The 17,285-nt window shown below is 50.4% G+C and overlaps 1 protein-coding gene across 2 annotated transcripts in view; it reads right to left on the bottom strand.

Annotated features, from left to right (window-relative positions):
- Positions 1-17,285, bottom strand: part of PLEKHH1 (pleckstrin homology, MyTH4 and FERM domain containing H1) — a 60,073-nt gene that overhangs the window by 6,792 nt on the left and 35,996 nt on the right. The window contains exons 8-26 of one of the 2 annotated variants that reach the window (XM_009006213.6): positions 17,031-17,109; positions 16,239-16,330; positions 14,385-14,535; positions 14,010-14,152; positions 12,920-13,030; positions 11,678-11,764; positions 11,162-11,323; positions 10,091-10,171; positions 9,558-9,740; positions 9,049-9,157; positions 8,135-8,247; positions 7,063-7,239; positions 6,631-6,728; positions 5,951-6,128; positions 5,069-5,224; positions 3,906-4,006; positions 2,883-3,024; positions 901-1,043; positions 660-789 (exon numbers count right to left, since the gene is read on the bottom strand). In XM_009006213.6, coding sequence (XP_009004461.1) covers positions 660-789; positions 901-1,043; positions 2,883-3,024; positions 3,906-4,006; positions 5,069-5,224; positions 5,951-6,128; positions 6,631-6,728; positions 7,063-7,239; positions 8,135-8,247; positions 9,049-9,157; positions 9,558-9,740; positions 10,091-10,171; positions 11,162-11,323; positions 11,678-11,764; positions 12,920-13,030; positions 14,010-14,152; positions 14,385-14,535; positions 16,239-16,330; positions 17,031-17,109 — 2,436 coding nt within the window. The remainder of the gene's footprint in view (positions 1-659; positions 790-900; positions 1,044-2,882; positions 3,025-3,905; positions 4,007-5,068; positions 5,225-5,950; positions 6,129-6,630; positions 6,729-7,062; positions 7,240-8,134; positions 8,248-9,048; positions 9,158-9,557; positions 9,741-10,090; positions 10,172-11,161; positions 11,324-11,677; positions 11,765-12,919; positions 13,031-14,009; positions 14,153-14,384; positions 14,536-16,238; positions 16,331-17,030; positions 17,110-17,285) is intronic. The other variant, XM_035260778.3, reaches the window with a different exon arrangement.

Below are 17,285 nucleotides of genomic sequence, written 5' to 3'. Positions count from 1 at the left end.
GCACTACATGGGAAGCTACATGAAGGCAAGGACTATGTCTGATTTTCTCACCTCTTATAACTTCAAACAACCAGCACTGGACATAGTAGGAGCTCAACTATTTGTTGAATGAATGAATGGCCATTTTCTGATCTGTGGTTTCAGTAAACAGGATCACTGCCCAGCTTTGAGCTGTAATTATCTATAATGTTTATGCACACCAGACACCCCGTGAAGAAAAGTTCCTTCTGAAATTACTATTGCCCACCTGGCCTTCATACAGAGGTGAAATTAACTGTTGCCTGAGTAATGTGATTCCCCTGTATGCCATGTGAAACCAGTGGAGATGTATTTGTTTATATACATCTTTCAAACTTCAAAAAAAAACAAAACAAAAGCACTCTTGAGAGTGATATTATATCAAGTCTGAGTCTTTGTGTGTGAATTAGTTGATCGCATCTTTTCTACCGGGGTAGTCAACAAAGGACAGATGAAGATAAGCAATCACAACTAACTCTGCTCTGGACCGCTGAAATCCGGAGAAGGCCACAAATGGTTGATAGATAGTGACCCCTGGTGGTTACTGGTGTGGAGGTGGGGGCTGCAGACTGATCTGGCTCAAACAGGAGCAGATGGGGACACACCTGAGGGTGTGGGCTGCTCCTTCCAGTGGCACTTACCTGAGCAGCAAAAAGCTTAGCACCAAAGAAAGGCCATTTCCTGGCCACCGTCAGGTAGATGCGGATGCACTCAGGAGGGGAGCAGCCTTGCAAAGCTGCCCATTTTGTGGTCAACATATCTGCCAGGTGCCTGATGTGGGAAGATGAAGAGAAATGGTGCCAGTCAAGTGCCAACATGTCTTCATTCCAGCTCTGAGGCCTCCCCACAGTGACCTGCTGCAAGACCTTGCAGCCTACCTACCTCAGCTGTTCAGGGGGGACCCCATGTCTATATCGCCTGGGGTAGAACCTGTCCAGGACCTGCTGGAGGAGATGCTGAGCCTTGGCAGGGGATGTGCCTCCAGGGCCTGGCAGGGCAGGCTTCTCCAAGTCCCCATATTCTACCTGTGGTAGAAGCACATGGAGACCAGTCAAAATCTGAAGGTGGATGGGCCAGGTGGGAACTGTTGAGAGGTGAAATAAGCCATTATTTTATTGCCCTATTGGTGGGGTGCGAGTGGATGTAAAAAATACTTTGGAAAAACATTTCATCTCAAGTTTTATAGACACTAGAGAAACAAACTTAGGGCCCTAGAATATTAGAGATCACCGACTAACTTTGATTTTGCAGCTGAAGCGAAGTGCCTTTTCCAAAGACAATTGGTAGCAGACAGGGGAAAACAATGTGGAAATTCTAGCTTCCAGTCAAAAAATATGGCTATAGAATTGAAGATGCTGCAGATAGAAGAGTACAGCAGAGTGTTCTAAACGTGGCCTTTGGAGTTGGACACCTGCCGCAAATCCCAGCTTTATGTCTCTGATCAAGTTACTTAAACTCGCTGAGCTTCAATTTCCTCATCTATTAGGTGGGAATAGGATGTATGCTATATACATACATATATATATATATATATACACACACGCAAGGGAGATTGCATATATGCTTAGTACAGGGCCTCCCATACAGTATTGCTATTGATGTTTATAATTATAAAGATCAGCTGTTATTGTTTCCCCTTACTTTCCAGCATGTAAATCCAGATTTTTCTCATTCTTTTTTAAAAGATATTTTTGATTTTCTTTTTTTTTTTTTGAGACATAGTTTCGCTCTTATTGCCTAGGCTGGAGTGCAATGGCGTGATCTTGGCTCACTGCAACCACTACCTCCCGGGTTCATGCAATTCTCCTGCCTCAGCCTCCCAAGTAGCTGGGATTACAGGCATGCACCACCATACGTGGATAATTTTTGTATTTTTAGTAGAGACACGGTTTCTCCATACTAGTCAGGCTGGTCTCAAACTCGCAACTCATGGTCTCAAACTCCCATGACATGAGCCACCATACCTGGCCCCAATATTTTAAATTCTGTGGGTATATAGTAGGTGTCAGACTCTGTTATGGGAGCCAGGAAGGTATTCCAGGTAAACTTTATAAACCATCAGACCTAAGTAGAATTAGGAAGAGGAACACACATTCAGACTTGGGACTCTCCTTCCCATTACATTTAGAAGGCCACTGGCCTAATTCTACTTAGGTCTAATGGTTTATAGAGTTAATCACATATATGATGCATTATCCAGGTATCATACTTACTACAACCCTGTGGAGGCTGGCAGAGAAGTGTTTGTTTATTTTGAGACAGAGTTTTGCTCTTGTTGCCCATGCTGAAGTGCAATGGTGTGATCTTGGCTCACTGCAACTTCCACCTCCTGGGTACAAATGATTCTCCTGCCTCAGCCTCCAAGTAGCTGGGATTACAGGTGCCCACCACCACACCCAGCTAATTTTTTTTTTTTTTTCAGCAGAGACATGTTTCATCATATCAGTCAGGCTGGTCTCAAACTCCTGACCTCAGGTGATCTGCTTGCCTTGGCCTCCCAAAGTGCTGGGATTACAAGTATAAGCCACTGCTCCCAGCCAGGTATTTTTGTTTTTGGTATACAGAGAAGGAAACTGAAGCATAGACAAGTGAAGTGACTTGGCTAAGACCTCACAATTGGAAGGTGTATAGGACTCAAACCCAGGTCTCTGGATTCCAAGTCCAGCCTTCTGCACACATCCTGTATCTGCAGTGAGTGAGGAGCTCTGCTCTGTAGGAGTCAGCTGCTCTCCATCCCAGAGATGGCAAAGCTGCCCTCTTCTGGGCACCACAGGATCTGCAGAATCTCTCCAGTGTTTCAGGCTGCAGGGTGCATTCATTCTAACTGGTAACCTGACTCTCCTGCTTCCCGAACAGAACCTTACCTGGGCCATCAGGGCAGCCATCTCAAGAGCCAACTCCTTGTTGACAGGAAACCTCCCTGCCAATATCTCTCTACTAGTTTGAGAGGCAAGGAGCAGCCGTTCTCGGTCGGTCTCCCCTTTGACTTGACTGCGAAAGTACAGCCTGCAGGGAAGAGTAAGAAGCCAGGACTCAGCAGGGATCGGGCTTTCTATGGGTCTGTTACCTTTATTTCCAAAAAGAGAAACTACTCTTCTCACATTATTTGTGAGCCTATTTTGTATTGCCTCCAGAAACATGTAACCAAGTAAGACACAGCAGATGCAGGGCCATCCTGATCCCATGCCAACAAGAGGACATGGTTCATTCTGAAGACACTGTTAAACTTCCTGCATTTGGTAAGGGGAATCTGGTACCTGGAATTATAGATTAGGGGACTGGGTGAGGTAATACACTATTGGAAACTATTTGCCTGGAGACATACTGAGATGAAGGGATGGGATTTTCTTACTTGAATTGATAGAAAGGATGTCTACTTCTGTATTTTCTGGAATTGGTATAGGAGCTACTTATTCTTTAAACTGTGGCACAATGTCAGCTCACTGCAACCTTGACCTCCTGGGCTTAAGTGATCCTCCCACCTCAGTCCCTCCCTCCGAGTAGTTGGGACTACAGGTTCATGCCACCATGCCTGCTAATTTTTGTATTTTTTGTAGAGGTGGGGTTTTGCCATGTTGCTCAGGCTGGTCTGGTCTGTTTTCTTGGCAAATGTACATGCATTTGTGCATGCATGTGCACATGTGTGTGTCTGTGTGTGTATATACACACACACGAAGTACAGGGAAGGCTGACAGAAGGCCTGAGCTGCCCAGGGTTTCATAGAGTATTAGCAGCAGAGCCAGCCTGAGCCCCAGCTAGTACTGCCAGGCTGTGTTATATCTGTGGGCCCCTCCCCTGTATGGATAGGCCGTCTAGTCGAGGAGATAATGAGCTGCACCCAGTGGCAGCCTTCATGTTTGGCCCCACCCTTGTGCAGTGCTTAGGACCTGTTCTTGTACATCAGCTTCACGACACGTGTCCCACCCTCAGACTTCCTGGGGTGCAGCTCCTTCTGGGTTTGTTCCCACTTGGAGATGGCATCGCAGATCTTGAAAAGGCAAAAGAAGAAAGTCAGAAAATTTCCTGATAAGGGGAGAAGGGATCAAGGTCCAGCCAGGGCAGGACTCAGAGCAGAGGAGCAAAGAAAGCTAAGGAAAGGTCCTCCTGACAGGAGGCCAACCTGCAAAGCCTCATGCTTCCTGGACCCAAGGTGGCCGCGGCTCGCTCACAAACAGAGGGAACCCTGGGCAGGGTAAGCAATAAAGTAAGAAATCTGCCCTGCTGGCCTCACCAACTGAGGGGCCTCCCCAGAGGCTAGGCAAAAGCCCCCTGGCCTTTGATCACCAGCTCCATTTCCATTCCACTGACTGCTGGTCTCCTCTTCAACAAATATGCCCAGAGGCCTACCGTGTAACAAAGGCTTACAGATGCCTAGACACTGGCAAAGAAGGTATGTGGCATAGTTTTTCCAGGCAATGTTAAAAGACCATAGAAGCCTTTGTCCTGTTGCCTTAAAGAAAGTACACACTGGAGCCAAATATGCATCAGAGTGCTAGAGCACCTTCTCACAAACACTGATCCCTCGTGGCAGTAATCCCAGACCACAATACAAGATTGATTTTAAGTCCCATTCAATGGCCTTTAGTTATAGGGACACCATAAGGACCTGCCTCTTTAAAGTGTCCAACATATAAGCATGGTATAGGTCCTGGCAGAAAGGGTAAAAGTGAGGTGCTGGGTACAACATGACATCCAGGGGATCCATGCATACAGCTGAGAGCCTCTGAGTGGGTACACGTAGGCAGTGGCTTCGTGCGGCCTCCATGTCCCTACACCAAGCCAAGAAGAGACTTTTCTTCTGGATGCTGATAGCCACTTGAGGGAAGTAGGATTGTAGAGATCTTGTCCCCAGAGACAAGAGCACACAACAGCTTTTTTCTCCCTGCCCAGGTATGTTTTAGGATGTAGGCACAGAAATGCTGACCAAGGAAGCACCTTGGGCTCAGCACCAAATGAGCTACCAGTCAGGCACCCATCAGATGAGCTCTTTCCCCACCACCAATATCCCTGAGCAGGGAGGGACTCAGCTGGCTTAGTGGGAGGCTGTCACCTTGACACTTCCCTGCAGGCAGTGCTCCAGGTCCCTGCCTGAAGGATCATCCGTGAAGAGGGCAAAGCCAGAGTGGGATGGCTTTCTCATGCCTATCTCCTGGTTCATCCGCTGAAGGAACTCGTCAACCGTGGAGGAGCCGTCAAAACCAACCACCTGAGGCGGGAGAAGGTTCCGTCCCAGAGTGAACTTCCTGAGAGGAGCTCACTAGGGCTGGTGAAGGGGTCTGGGTACAGCAGGTGGAAAGGAGCAAGGGCGAATACAAGAGGCCAAAGCAAGTTGGTTTCTGTGTTCATAAGCAAAGGGCCAGTGCATAAGGGATGTGAGCCCTTCCACTGTAAACCAACTGGGCATAAGCTGGGTCCCTCCTTTACCAACAATCTTTTGGAGGCCCTTTTTTTTTTTTTTTGAGATGGAGTTTCGCTTTTGTTACCCAGGCTGGAGTGCAATGGCGCAATCTCGGCTCACTGCAACCTCCGCCTCCTGGGTTCAGGCAATTCTCCTGCCTCAGCCTCCTGAGTAGCTCGGATTACAGGCACGCGCCACCATGCCCAGCTAATTTTTTGTATTTTTAGTAGAGACTGGGTTTCACCGTGTTGACCAGGATGGTCTCGACCTCTTGACCTCGTGATCCATCCGCCTCGGCCTCCCAAAGTGCTGGGATTACAGGCGTGAGCCACCGCGCCTGGCCTGGAGGCCCTTTCTTATGCCACTTTCGTGGTCAGCATTTCAGCTTCCCTGTTCATGCAATGAGTTCATAAAATCTACTTCTGGGGCACCAGTGAAGAATCTGCCAAGCCTAAGGAGCCTTAGCATCCACCTGGCCCTGAGGTATTCGCTGGATGGTGACAGGAGAAGACTAGGTGCAAGGAGCATGCCCACCTGGTAAGTCCCATTGGTAAAGTGCACGGGGATGCTGAAGGGCAAGGAGTGGTGGAAGGGGTTGCGCAGCAGGATGGACACCACTTCCATGCGCGATGGCCTGGCTTCCCGCTCCCCAGCCTGCAGGGTCCGCTCCACTGCCCGCTGGCAGTAGGTGGCATACTGGCCAGTTTCATTTCTGAAGAGACAGAAGGAAGAGGGGAATATAATGGACTCCGGCTCATCCCTGCCACTTTGGCACCCTCGGTCCCTATCCAGACTCAGCCAGAACCAAAACTAGCTGGGGCAGGTTGTGAGAAAAGCCCTGAAGATTCTGGTCAGGGGCGTTAATTTGTCATTCAGGACCTTTATGTAGCAAATTACTGGCATGGATATTTCTTCCAAAACCCAGAGGACATAACAACAGAATAGCATTTGGGGACAGTTTGGGGACAGTGTGGCTTCAGGCGAGAGTTGCCACAGTACATCCGTGGATGCATGGATTGGTGTGCAGAGAAGCTGAAGCATGCCCAGATCCCCATGCCCCCATTTGTGCACAAGACAATGGGTGAAGTCCACGACCACTGAGCGGTCTCAGAGGATAGGAGTGATCTGGTCTGTCCTAGACTCCTCTCATCCCTTGTATTCATGCTGCAGTTGGCAGTGCTCAAATGGCAGAGGAAACAGCCAGGTTCACTCACCTGGGATCTGCGTGGCGTTGGAGCTGCTGCTTGACATACCAGAGGAAGTGATGCTGAGGCAGGAAAAGTGGAGCACACAGAGCAAGGAGCTGCCAGCACTGCCAGGGACACAGACAGCATGGGGTTAATGCTGGGCCTGTGGTACCACCTGTCCTCATAACCCTGAGCTACAGAGCCTTCAGCACTCTTCCCCCAAACCAGAGCCCCCAACCTGCTGTGGGTACTGGGATAGCCAACTTGGTCAACTGTGTCCAGAATGCAATCACCAGTCTATGTACAGACAGCTCAAGCATACGTATGCAGTGTGGAGCACAGCGGCTGCCTGCTGGCTGAGTTCACAGCATGCCGGCCCAGTCACTTCCTCCCACCTTTCCCACCTGGGTAGCCCTTGCCAATGGCTTCTGTCAGCTGCTCCACCCCTGGCATGCCCACCTGCATGAGGGAGTACTTCTGAGGTGGGCGGCAGCTGGTCTGCTTCATGAGTTGGCAGTAGATCTCACTCTGTAGCTCGGGGTGAACCAGGCAGACCTGCAGTGCGGTCTGGGCCAGGGACACATGGTAGTCCACTGAGGCAGCTTCCACCGGCACATTGATGAAGAGCTGGCAGGACTGGGAGGGAACAACAGTGAGCACAGGCAGACCTGTGTTTGGAACTGAACGGCTTGGCCATTTTCCAAGCGTTCAAGGGAGGTTCAAGTTCACTGACAACCCTTTCTAAGACGGAGCACTGTTACTGCTTGGGGGCATCTCTGCTTACTAAAAGGGGCTATGGGCTACTTTGGGATAGAATCTTTCCTTTTTAAAACGTTCTCATTACATAAACAAGGCAAATTCATTTTTTTAAAAAACAGAAAACTCAGGCCAGGTGTAGTGGCTCATGCCTGTAATCCCAGCATTTTGGGATGCCAAGCTGGGTAGATCACAAGGTCAGGAGTTCAAGACCAGCCTGGCCTAGATGGTGAAACCCTATCTCTACTAAAAATACAAAAATTGGCCAGGCATGGTGTTGGGTGCCTATAATCCCAGCTACTTGGAGGCTGAGGCAGGAGAATTGCTTGAACCAGGGAGGCAGTGAGCCAAGATCATGCCACTGCACTCCAGCCTGGGCAACAGAGTGAGACTCCATCTCAAAAACAAGAACGAAAACAAAAACAAAAAAACAAAACTCAGACGTTCACAAAGAACATGCTACAATAGGTCCAAATCTCTCAGGTCCAGAAGCAACATAAACCTGGCCTTTTCTGCTTATCTATGGGAGGAGGGGAGCGCCTCAAGAAGAGTGTTCATTGGCATTTCCCAAGGACTGTGCATGATGTTCCAGAGCTGCTTCCCTCCCAGCAAGAGGATTATATTCCTGCCATTCAGGAAGTGACAGGGATCTCAGGAAGTTTCCTTCCTTTCCTCTCCAAATCCCTCTGTGGGTTGCCCCCCCAACTGCACAGGTCTTCTCCGCTCAAGTATTGAGAATATCTTGCTGGTGGGCCTGGCCTCCATACCAGTTTACCTTGAAGAGCTTGAGTGCCTCCGTCTGTAAGGCCTCCGAGGGCAGGGTGGTGAGGGAGGTGTACAGGCCATCTTTGCTGTAGCACAGCATGGGGTGCCTCCAGAGCGGCGAATCTGCCCAAAGCACAGCACCAGAGAGCAGGGGCAGTTACTACTGAGAGGTGACTCACCTCCCACTCACCCCCAACTTTAATTTGTGGGAAAGATAGCAGTTTATCTATCTTGGAATAAACTTGGAAGACACTTGGGTTGTGCTGGGTTTATCATCCATAGGGGTATGCAGGTGGGCATTGCAATGAAAACCCTCATATACATGGCCATCCTCATGGAATGGCAGTAGCGGTGAGTATGCAAGGTTTTGGGTGTCTGAGTGCAGATGGATGTGTGCAGGGGAGGCGTCTTTCTTACTGTGTCAGGTCTGGATGGAGGAGCATATGAATCGGTCAGAAATACACAAGCCTCAGAGCAGTAGCAAAGGGGTGTGTGTGGTATGTGCCATTAGTTCCTCAGGGCCCTGAGAATCAGCAGCAAAATAAAGACTGCAAACAGGTTGGCCTGATCCCAGTTTAGGCTTCACTTATTGATTAACAAATTCTAACTATAAATTAACCAGCTACCTTCTTTCTTCAACCCTCTGCCCAGCCAGCAACGCTGCAGGTTGATCCAAGTAAAACATTGACCCAGGTCCCTGGAAAATCGGCTTCCCAGATAAACCCCCTCAGATGCAGAGTGGTCACCTCAGTATCTCAGCCGGAGACAGAGGGGCCCTGGAGCTTGGGATGGGAACTTCCCCTCTGTGGCTTAGATGTTTTAAAAACAGCTTCGGGGTACAACACTGCTTTCTTTGGGATCTTGACCAACAGTCACCCAGCCACCACCCTCCGACCCAAGCAGTGGTGACCACCCTTGCCTTACCTGGGTCTCCCTCACCATCCATCAGTTTTCCAATGAGCTGCTCATAGGCAGTGCCCACCTTGGCACTGCTGCCACCCGCAGCCACTGTGAGGTGGTAGAGCCACGTATCCTGGAAGAGTGTAGAAAGCCATTGGATGGGGACGGGGAGGGAAGAGTAGAGGCAAGAACTCCAAGGAGGGCTCCTCGAAGGGGCCAAGCCCATGGTGGGGTTCAGCTAGTTTGGCAGGCATGAGTCAGGGCCACCTGGAAAGACTGAGGATCAGGTGAACATGAACCCAAGTTTCCAAATTTGCGATTCTATCATGTGACCTCAGTGAAGCAATGTTGGTCATTGGGAATAAATTCGGTATAAAGGAATATTCCCATTCAGAGAATATCAGTTTTCAAAATATCAATAATAATAATAATAATAATAAACTTGAATTTTGGGAGGCTCAGGGGAAAGAGAGAAGGGAAGATCAGAATCACAGGTCTGAGCTTGGCCCTGGAGGCCCAGCCCCCTTCTTTACCTTTTCATGCTTGGTGCCAATGAGGAGGTAGGTGGGGCTGTGCTCTGGGGGGTGGATCACCAGGGTGCAGTGGGAGGAAAGCAACCGTCTGGTTCCTCCAGCCTCATAGTCCTCGTCTGAGTCACAGGATCGATCTACTTCCTCTATGCGTGCATCCCGCACAGGCAGGCAGCCCAGGGGTCGCTGTGGACAGGAGCCTTCCATGAATTGGAGAGCCAGTGGGGGACAGGGAGTCTCCTCTATCTGAATACATAGGCTCTGTAGAGCTGGGAATCGTGAATACGGACAGATGACAAGATGGGGAGGTGGAGACTATAGCATCCCAGCCAGGCTGGCAGCAGAACAAGGCTTGCTTGGAGAAGCACCAGAGACCCAGACAGGCAGAATCTCACACTCTGGAGGGATCCAGCCAGCTGGTTTCGTATTTATTGTGGGGTTATGTAGGGTAGGCACTTTCATCAGGACATGGAGTGATGGTCATGTGCTTTAGGGGAAGCAGGAGAGTGGATATTTTCGGGAGGCTGAGGAAGTACCTTGTCCTCATGGCTCCGATAGTAGTAGAAGCTTTTCCCAACAAGAGCACACCAGACCAGCTTGGAGTGGCCATGCTTTACCTGTAAGACAGAAATGAACTGGCATTATGAGAACTAGGTGACTCCAGAAGTAAATCCAGGCCTGGCAAAGAGAAGCCACAGGAAGACAGATTTGACCTGTGGGAAAGATGGAGATGCCATTCGGGCTCCCTACAAATGGAACCACCCCTTTTACATCGAGGGGGCCATGGTGTGCACCATGCAGCACCCCAGCCATATGGGCTATTCAGTGACCTATGACCTGCCATTAAACAATTAGCCAGGACGATCATATGTCCCCTCAAGGCATATGAAAATGGGAAGAACTTGTTAGGTGGCAGAGGCCACAGTTGTCAGGATGCCATGAGGGAGGGAGGGAAAACAGCAGGCTGAAGCCCTGGGACAGCCATGAATCATGAGGAAACAGAAGCTGCACACGGGCGGAGGAGGATGACACAAACAGACTGAACGGGAACCAGAGGCACACTGCGAGCCTGCCAGCCCTGAGCTTGCTGAGCACAAGTAACTTTGGTTCCTGCTGGTGTTCTGGTCTAGCTAATGCACTTCCTTGTTAACTTCCATTTTCTTGGGCTTAAGAAGCACTTCTCTGTTCTTTTCAGCCAGAAGAGCCCTCACAAAAATGTCTTTGGGCAGGCCTGGGGTTCTTTAAGCCTCTGAGCGGCCATACGTGCCTCGCCCAGGTCTCTTCTTTCCACTATTAACACTGGGGCGGGTACAAGGTGGGGGTGGGGGACAACCCCTAATAACCTCAAAATGGAGGCAAGGTACTCCTTTCCCTTCTCTTTCTTGAGAACAGTTGTTCCAGCAACCATGATTTGTTTCCAGGGAATGACTCGCCATCACCTCGTGTGGCCTGGCCACGTTTGAGGTCTGGCCAGCGAGTCACTGTGAGGAAACTCCCAGAGAAAGGAGCCCCGTATAAGGAGGGAAGCCACCACACTTGGCACCCCACTCTTGGCTCCCCTGACTCACAGGAGGTGCCCATTCCTGCCCTATCACCCCACCCTGTACCTTGGTCAGCCAGCCCTTGACGGTGGGCTTAGTGCCACCCTGAGGCAGTGCTGGAGGCCCGGTGGCCTGCACCTTTAGCAGGCTCTGGAGTACCCGGATCCACTCCTCCAGCAGGCTGGGTGAATCTGCCGTCAGGTAGTAGGTTTTCTTCTCAGAGATGAGCTGTGGAGGCCGAGATGTTGGGTAGGGGCAGCACGCCGGGAGAATGGAGTAACCAGGACCTGGCTCCGAGGTGGCACCTGTCCCTGAACCCAACGGGCTGGCCTTCTGCCTGCCCTAGTGCTCCCTCCCTTCTTTTCCTCCTCAGCTTCTTCTCCCTGTCTCTCCTTCCCTCACTCCATCTCTCCTGTTTTGTCTCACCTGCCTTTCTTGTACTCACAAGCTAGGATCACATCTAAATGTTGATCTAAAGTCTTTCACTCATGCTCATTTGGCCCCATCTCTGTCTCACTCATAGACATATCCAAACCCAGCACCTCTTCTGTCTAAAATACTGGCTGCTAGGAGTGTGCTCACCTGAAACGTCTGTGAACCCTCCCCTCGAACAATTTGGCAACGGGAGTTCAGATCCACTTGGCCTTGAGGGTTCCGGATGACATCACTCTGTAAAGGAATACGGAGGAGAGCGGCTGAATGTGGAGCCTTTCCGGAGCATCTCATTTACCCTCAGATCTGACTCCAGGCCATAGGCAAAGGGAACATGACTCCCAATATTCCGGCTGTGTTATGATGGGTAACTTATTCTAGATTCTGGTTATAGTTAAATGGAGCCTTAATCAGAAGCATGAGTCCTTCTAATCCAAGCCTGAAAAACAATAGAATGAGCCTTTAAAACTGGGTCAGACCAAGTATGGCAAATAAGTGGCACATAAATTCTTATCCTTTCCAGTGCTACTGCAGACCTTCCAGTCAATCACAGAGTGCTTTCTCACTGAGCAATACAGGCCCAAAGTCCTTCACATGATGTTCAAGACAGCCACTACCAACCAACTGGAGTTGCACAAGAAATGAGGCCTTTTGCTGTCTTTGAAACATTAAAATTGGGCTGGCCACAGTGACTCTTACCTGTAATCCCAGCACTTTGGGAGGCCTAGACAGAAGGATCACTTGAGCTCAGGAGTTCAAGACCAGCCTGGGTAATAATACAGTGAGACCCCAGTTCTATAAAAATTTTTAAAAATTAGCTAGGCGTGGTGCAGGCCTGTAGTCCCAGTTACTCAGGAGGCTGAGATGGGAGGACTACTTGAGCCTAGAAAGTTGAGGCTACAGTGAGCCATGATCACACCATTGCACTTCAGCCTGGGTGACAAAGCTCAGACTCTGCCTCAAAAAAAAAAAAACATTAAAATTGGTTCTGCAGGGGGTCCTATCAAACTGGTTCCCAATAACCAATGCTTCTTAATTCCAAACAGTGGAGGAAGGAGGTAGAGGAAGCAATTAGAACAATGGTGTGTTAAACAACCCAGATGATATGAAGGCAGCCTGGGAACAGCTCTTTATAGATGAAGAAGGAGTTGCCCAGCCAGCTGGCCTAGAACTGCCTTCGACAGTCTCTATGCCCTATTCATTCTGAGAACTCATGGCCCGGCTGAGGTCCCCAGGTGTGGATCACAGCCTCAGTGCGGTTGCTTCTCCCCACCTGCCAGACCTTTGCCCTCTGGCCTTGGGCCACACTTCCCCTTCTCCATCCCATCTGACACAGTCCAGGGTCCGACAAGGAATCATTTTGACTGCAGTGCCGGGCGGGGAGGCTCTCACCGGGGACTTGTAGTACATAATCTGTCCCTGTCTCAGGACAAACCAGCGCCTCTTCCACGTCTTCATCCGGCTCCCCATTTTCAGTAGGTATCCTGACTTCTCCAGTGACTCCTGAAAGGTGGAAGGGCAAGAGGGGGAAGAGGAAGAAAAGGGAAATCACTCAGGGCTCCCACACATCACACAGGTCCAAGTGGTCCAGCTGCCTTACTGCTCTGTTATCAATTAAATACGAAATTATTGAGTACCGACTCAGTGTATTTTCAGGGTACCATGCCCTGCTACATTTCAGAGAAGACTAAAGAAAACACGGGTGATCCTGCCAAGAAAGGGTTCCCATGCTAGCTGGGAGAAGCAGCTAGCAGAACAGGGGCTGCTAGAGGGAAAGCCTGGCCAGAGAGAGCCGACCCTGAACTGGTCTTGGAAGACAGGTCAGCTTCTCCCTCAAAGACTGGGAGAAGGGAGAAGACCATTCCAGGCAGCACAGAGGGGAGAGAGGGCAAGGAAGGTCTGGGCAACCATGGGCACATCAGCCAGGCAGGACTAGAGGGTCACGGAGCCAGGGAGATGATGCGGCAGCAGAGAGGTGTAGGGCAAAGGACAGGGAATTACATCTGGATTGAATGCTAGCCCTGGCATGTAGTGGCACAGCTTGGAGCCTCAGGCTTCTCATCCATAAAATGGGGTAATAACCCCGAGAGGATTGTGAGGACAAATGAGACAATGCCTAAAAACTGAGCCCAGTGCTTGGCACGCTCTGAGTTCAATGTACCTTAGCTTGCATTAGCATTCCCGGCAATAAAACGACGTCACATATGGGAAACTCAGGGGGGCCTGGTGGGCCATAGTGGGCTCTCAGTAATTGGCCATTGCTGGCATTCCAGGAGCTCTCTGGGCTCTTTCCTTCCTTCCTCATGGGGTCTGTGTGTGTCTGACTCCATAAGTGTACACTCACCAGCCCACACCCCCCATCCCCTAATCCTAGGGACCCCTCACCTCATGCAGCTGCTGCCTGTGTTTTGTGCTGAGGGCACCAGCAGCCTCTGCTGACATTCTGCTCCCACCCTGCCCCAGGCCCCGTTTCCTGGCTTACCCCGCCCAGGCCCAGCCCGTCAGTGGAGTAGGATGAGGTGCGCTGCAGTTTGTGCTCAGGCTCTGAGTAGTCACCGTCCAGTGAGCAGGCGTCCGGGGGGATGGCGTAGTCACCCTCGGAGCTCAGTGAGGACATGGAGACGCCTTGCCGCAGGAGGAGGAGTCAAGGCCCAGGTCCCATACCTCTCTGACTCGCAGCCCAGGAGCTGCTGAGCCTTGACCAACCACCCACCCGGGACCCAGTCTCTGGGGCTGGGGGTGGAGATGCTGGGGGTCACGAACCCAGATCAAGTGGGGATTCCCTTGTTCAAGTGCCCATGGGAAGGGTGGGGGGTTCCTTGCTGCTGCACCTTGCCCCTGCTTCCCTTCTCTGTACCTCTCTTGAAGGCCCGGGGGCTGCCTAGTCCGCTGGTCTTCCTGGACTCAGAGCAGGGGACCGAGATTCGAAAACTTGCCTGAGAGCTGCAGTCATCGTCAGACCCAGAGGATTCATCCATAAAGGGCATGTTGCTGATCTGTGCGGCTCTCTGCAAGATAGGCCACCCCTGCTCACTGCAGCTCAGGCTGCAAACAGCCTTCTCCCACCCTGCAGCCTGCACTCCTGCTCCAAGTACCCATGGTGTGACCAACCCCCAGCCGGAACTCTGAACAGACAACTGTCCAGTGTAGGGTCCCTCCTGGCCTCATTCCTGTGATGACCTCCATGCTTCTCAGGTCTCCCTTCCCCCACACTATCTTCTGTGGCCCCCAAAGTAGCTGCCCATCCCAACTGAATGCCCGCCCACTGTGACCCTCACTCCTTGCCACTAGGGGGCCAGAAGGCTACACCACATACCAAGTGTGCCACACGAGCTTTAAAAAATGTGTGGGGACATCACAACAATCAATGATTGCATCTCAATTGGCAGACATTTAAAGTGACTGATTATCTCAGTGTTGGTGAGAATGTGGGGAGAAGATGGGGGAAAGAAAACTCTAGTGTGTAAGGCATTTTTAGAAGGTAATTTGGCAGTACCTGTCAAAAATTAAAACATGCATGTAATTTGCCCAGAAATCCCACTTCTAGAACTCTGCCCTACAGAAATATGTATGTATATATAAGTTTGCAAATATATATTTGCACAGTGATGTTCATGGCAACATTTACTTTAGAGTCACTGGAGGAAAGCTTAACATATTAATAGTTATGGTGCTTTGATACCAAGGGTACTAGACACTCATAGGAGGAGGAGGTAGAGACCAGGCACTGTGGCTCATGCCTGTAATCGCAGGCTGAGGCAGGCAGATCATGAGGTCAAGAGATCGAGACCATCCTGGCCAACATGGTGAAACCCCATCTCTACTAAAAATACAAAAATTAGCTGGGCGTGATGGTGCGTGCCTGTAGTCCCAGCTACTTGGGAGGCTGAGGCAGGAGAATGGCTTGAACCCAGGAGGCAGAGATTGTAGTGAGCTGAGATTACACCATTGCACTCTAGCCAGCAACAGAGCTAGACTCTGTCTCCAGGAAAAAAAAAAAAAAAAAAAAGAGGAGGAGGTAGGGAAAGATGACCTGACGTGGTTAGGTGAACAGGCAATGCATAGAATGACATGTATATGAGTGCCTTTTGTGTAGACACATGAGAGAGAGTGTGCATGCATATTTATAAATGCATCAGAGGGCCTTACTGAATAAACACTAAAACATTCATGATAGCTTCCTCTGGGCTTAGGAATTAGGGAAAAGCCATGTGAGAGGAAATGTCACTTTTGTTTTTTATTATTCTATAAAAAGTTTTATCAAGTATTACTATGATGATTCAAAAACCAGTAATAAAGACAAAGATGTCTATGTAAATGTTGCAATATCTGATTTTTGTTTAAAAAATGTAGTGATCTTATTGGAATATAAGTTGGAACATACCTAAATAATTCCAGAAGGAGCCCCACTACCCTCTGGGACCTGGGGTGCGGGGCAGACATGAGAAAAGAGGCGGAGAAGATGTAGAGCGGGCATAGGCTTAGCCTTCTTACTTTGCCCATGTTCATACTGATTCAAATTTTTGTAAAGGTAGAATTTTTATAACAACCTAATAAACAATAAAGCAAAATGAGATATGGCAGGCTGAGTTACGTGACCAGGGTCACCATGTGCAGAAGCCTGGCCCTAGAGCCACGCCCCAGTCATTGGATGCTGAGGCCAGGGGCCTTTGCTGATGAGACACCCCCTCTTTGTGCAGCAGTTTCTTACCCCCTTCAGGGCTGTGTAGACAGGCACAGTGACATTCTTGTAGACCAGGCCAGAGAAAGACCCAGGGGAAGCAAGGGCAGGAGGGCTTGAAGCTGAGCAGGGAAGAGAGGAATGAGATTACTCAAGGGCATAACCCAGGAAGGGGTGCGGAGGAAACAGAGAACTGCGCAATTGGCATTCCTCCAAGGAGCAGGTTGGTGACAGATCTCAAGAGAGGGGCCAAGTCCCTGTTCATCGTCTGGCCTTGACTCCCTTTGGGGACCATGATCTCCATGTGGTAAGGGATCCATTACAACAGAATCCAAGTCTTACCCTTTAACTGTTTTCTCCTCCATGAGGCTTGCACAGTGTCCCACTATTGCAGATGTGAGTTACACATCATGCGGCTATGGGACCACCCCCCAGCCCTCGCTGTGGAGATTTGGTGGCTGGCTAGTGAGGAGCCAGTGAGTGGGGTTCACGCAAATCAGAACACTTGGGGCTCCTCTCACCCATGGCCCTGGCACTGTAGAAGGGAAGCCTGTGCAGGTGGGAGGCTGGGCTGGAGGCCCCCATCTCAGGTCCCTTCCAGCTCTGTGATGGCTACTTCCCTGTGATGAGCTGAACCTGTACGACTTCCCTTTCCCTCCTAGGTAGGCCTTGGTGTGATTTCACCTGAACTTCACCAGCTGGGGAGGGGAACAGGGTGGCAGGCAACCCTGGCCCTGGGCATTGCTTGGAGTCTTCTCCTCCTCATTTGCCCACCTGCCTACCTTGGATGTTTGGTGCCTCCAAGCCTCACTTGGGACTCACCGCAGCAGGCAGTATTAGTTCTGGGAGACACATCTGAGAGCCGCATGCCTGATGTGGCCACAGCATAGATCCGGCTCTCCTGAAACAAGAGGTCCCAGGAGGGTCAGGGCCCAGCATGATGCCCACCCCACCCTCTCCAGGCATGTGCAGGAGAAACCATAGCTTTGGGGGTGGGCAGACCTGCAGGTGTCAGTGACTGGCTAATGAATCTTGGCTAAGTTACTTCATTTCTGAGCCTCATTGTCCTCTGCTCTA

This window comes from Callithrix jacchus, chromosome 8, assembly GCF_049354715.1.
Source record: "Callithrix jacchus isolate 240 chromosome 8, calJac240_pri, whole genome shotgun sequence".
Classification (NCBI taxonomy): Eukaryota; Metazoa; Chordata; class Mammalia; order Primates; family Cebidae; genus Callithrix; species Callithrix jacchus.
Note: the sequence above shows the minus strand (reverse complement) of the source record. Positions and strands in the feature narration are given on the sequence as shown.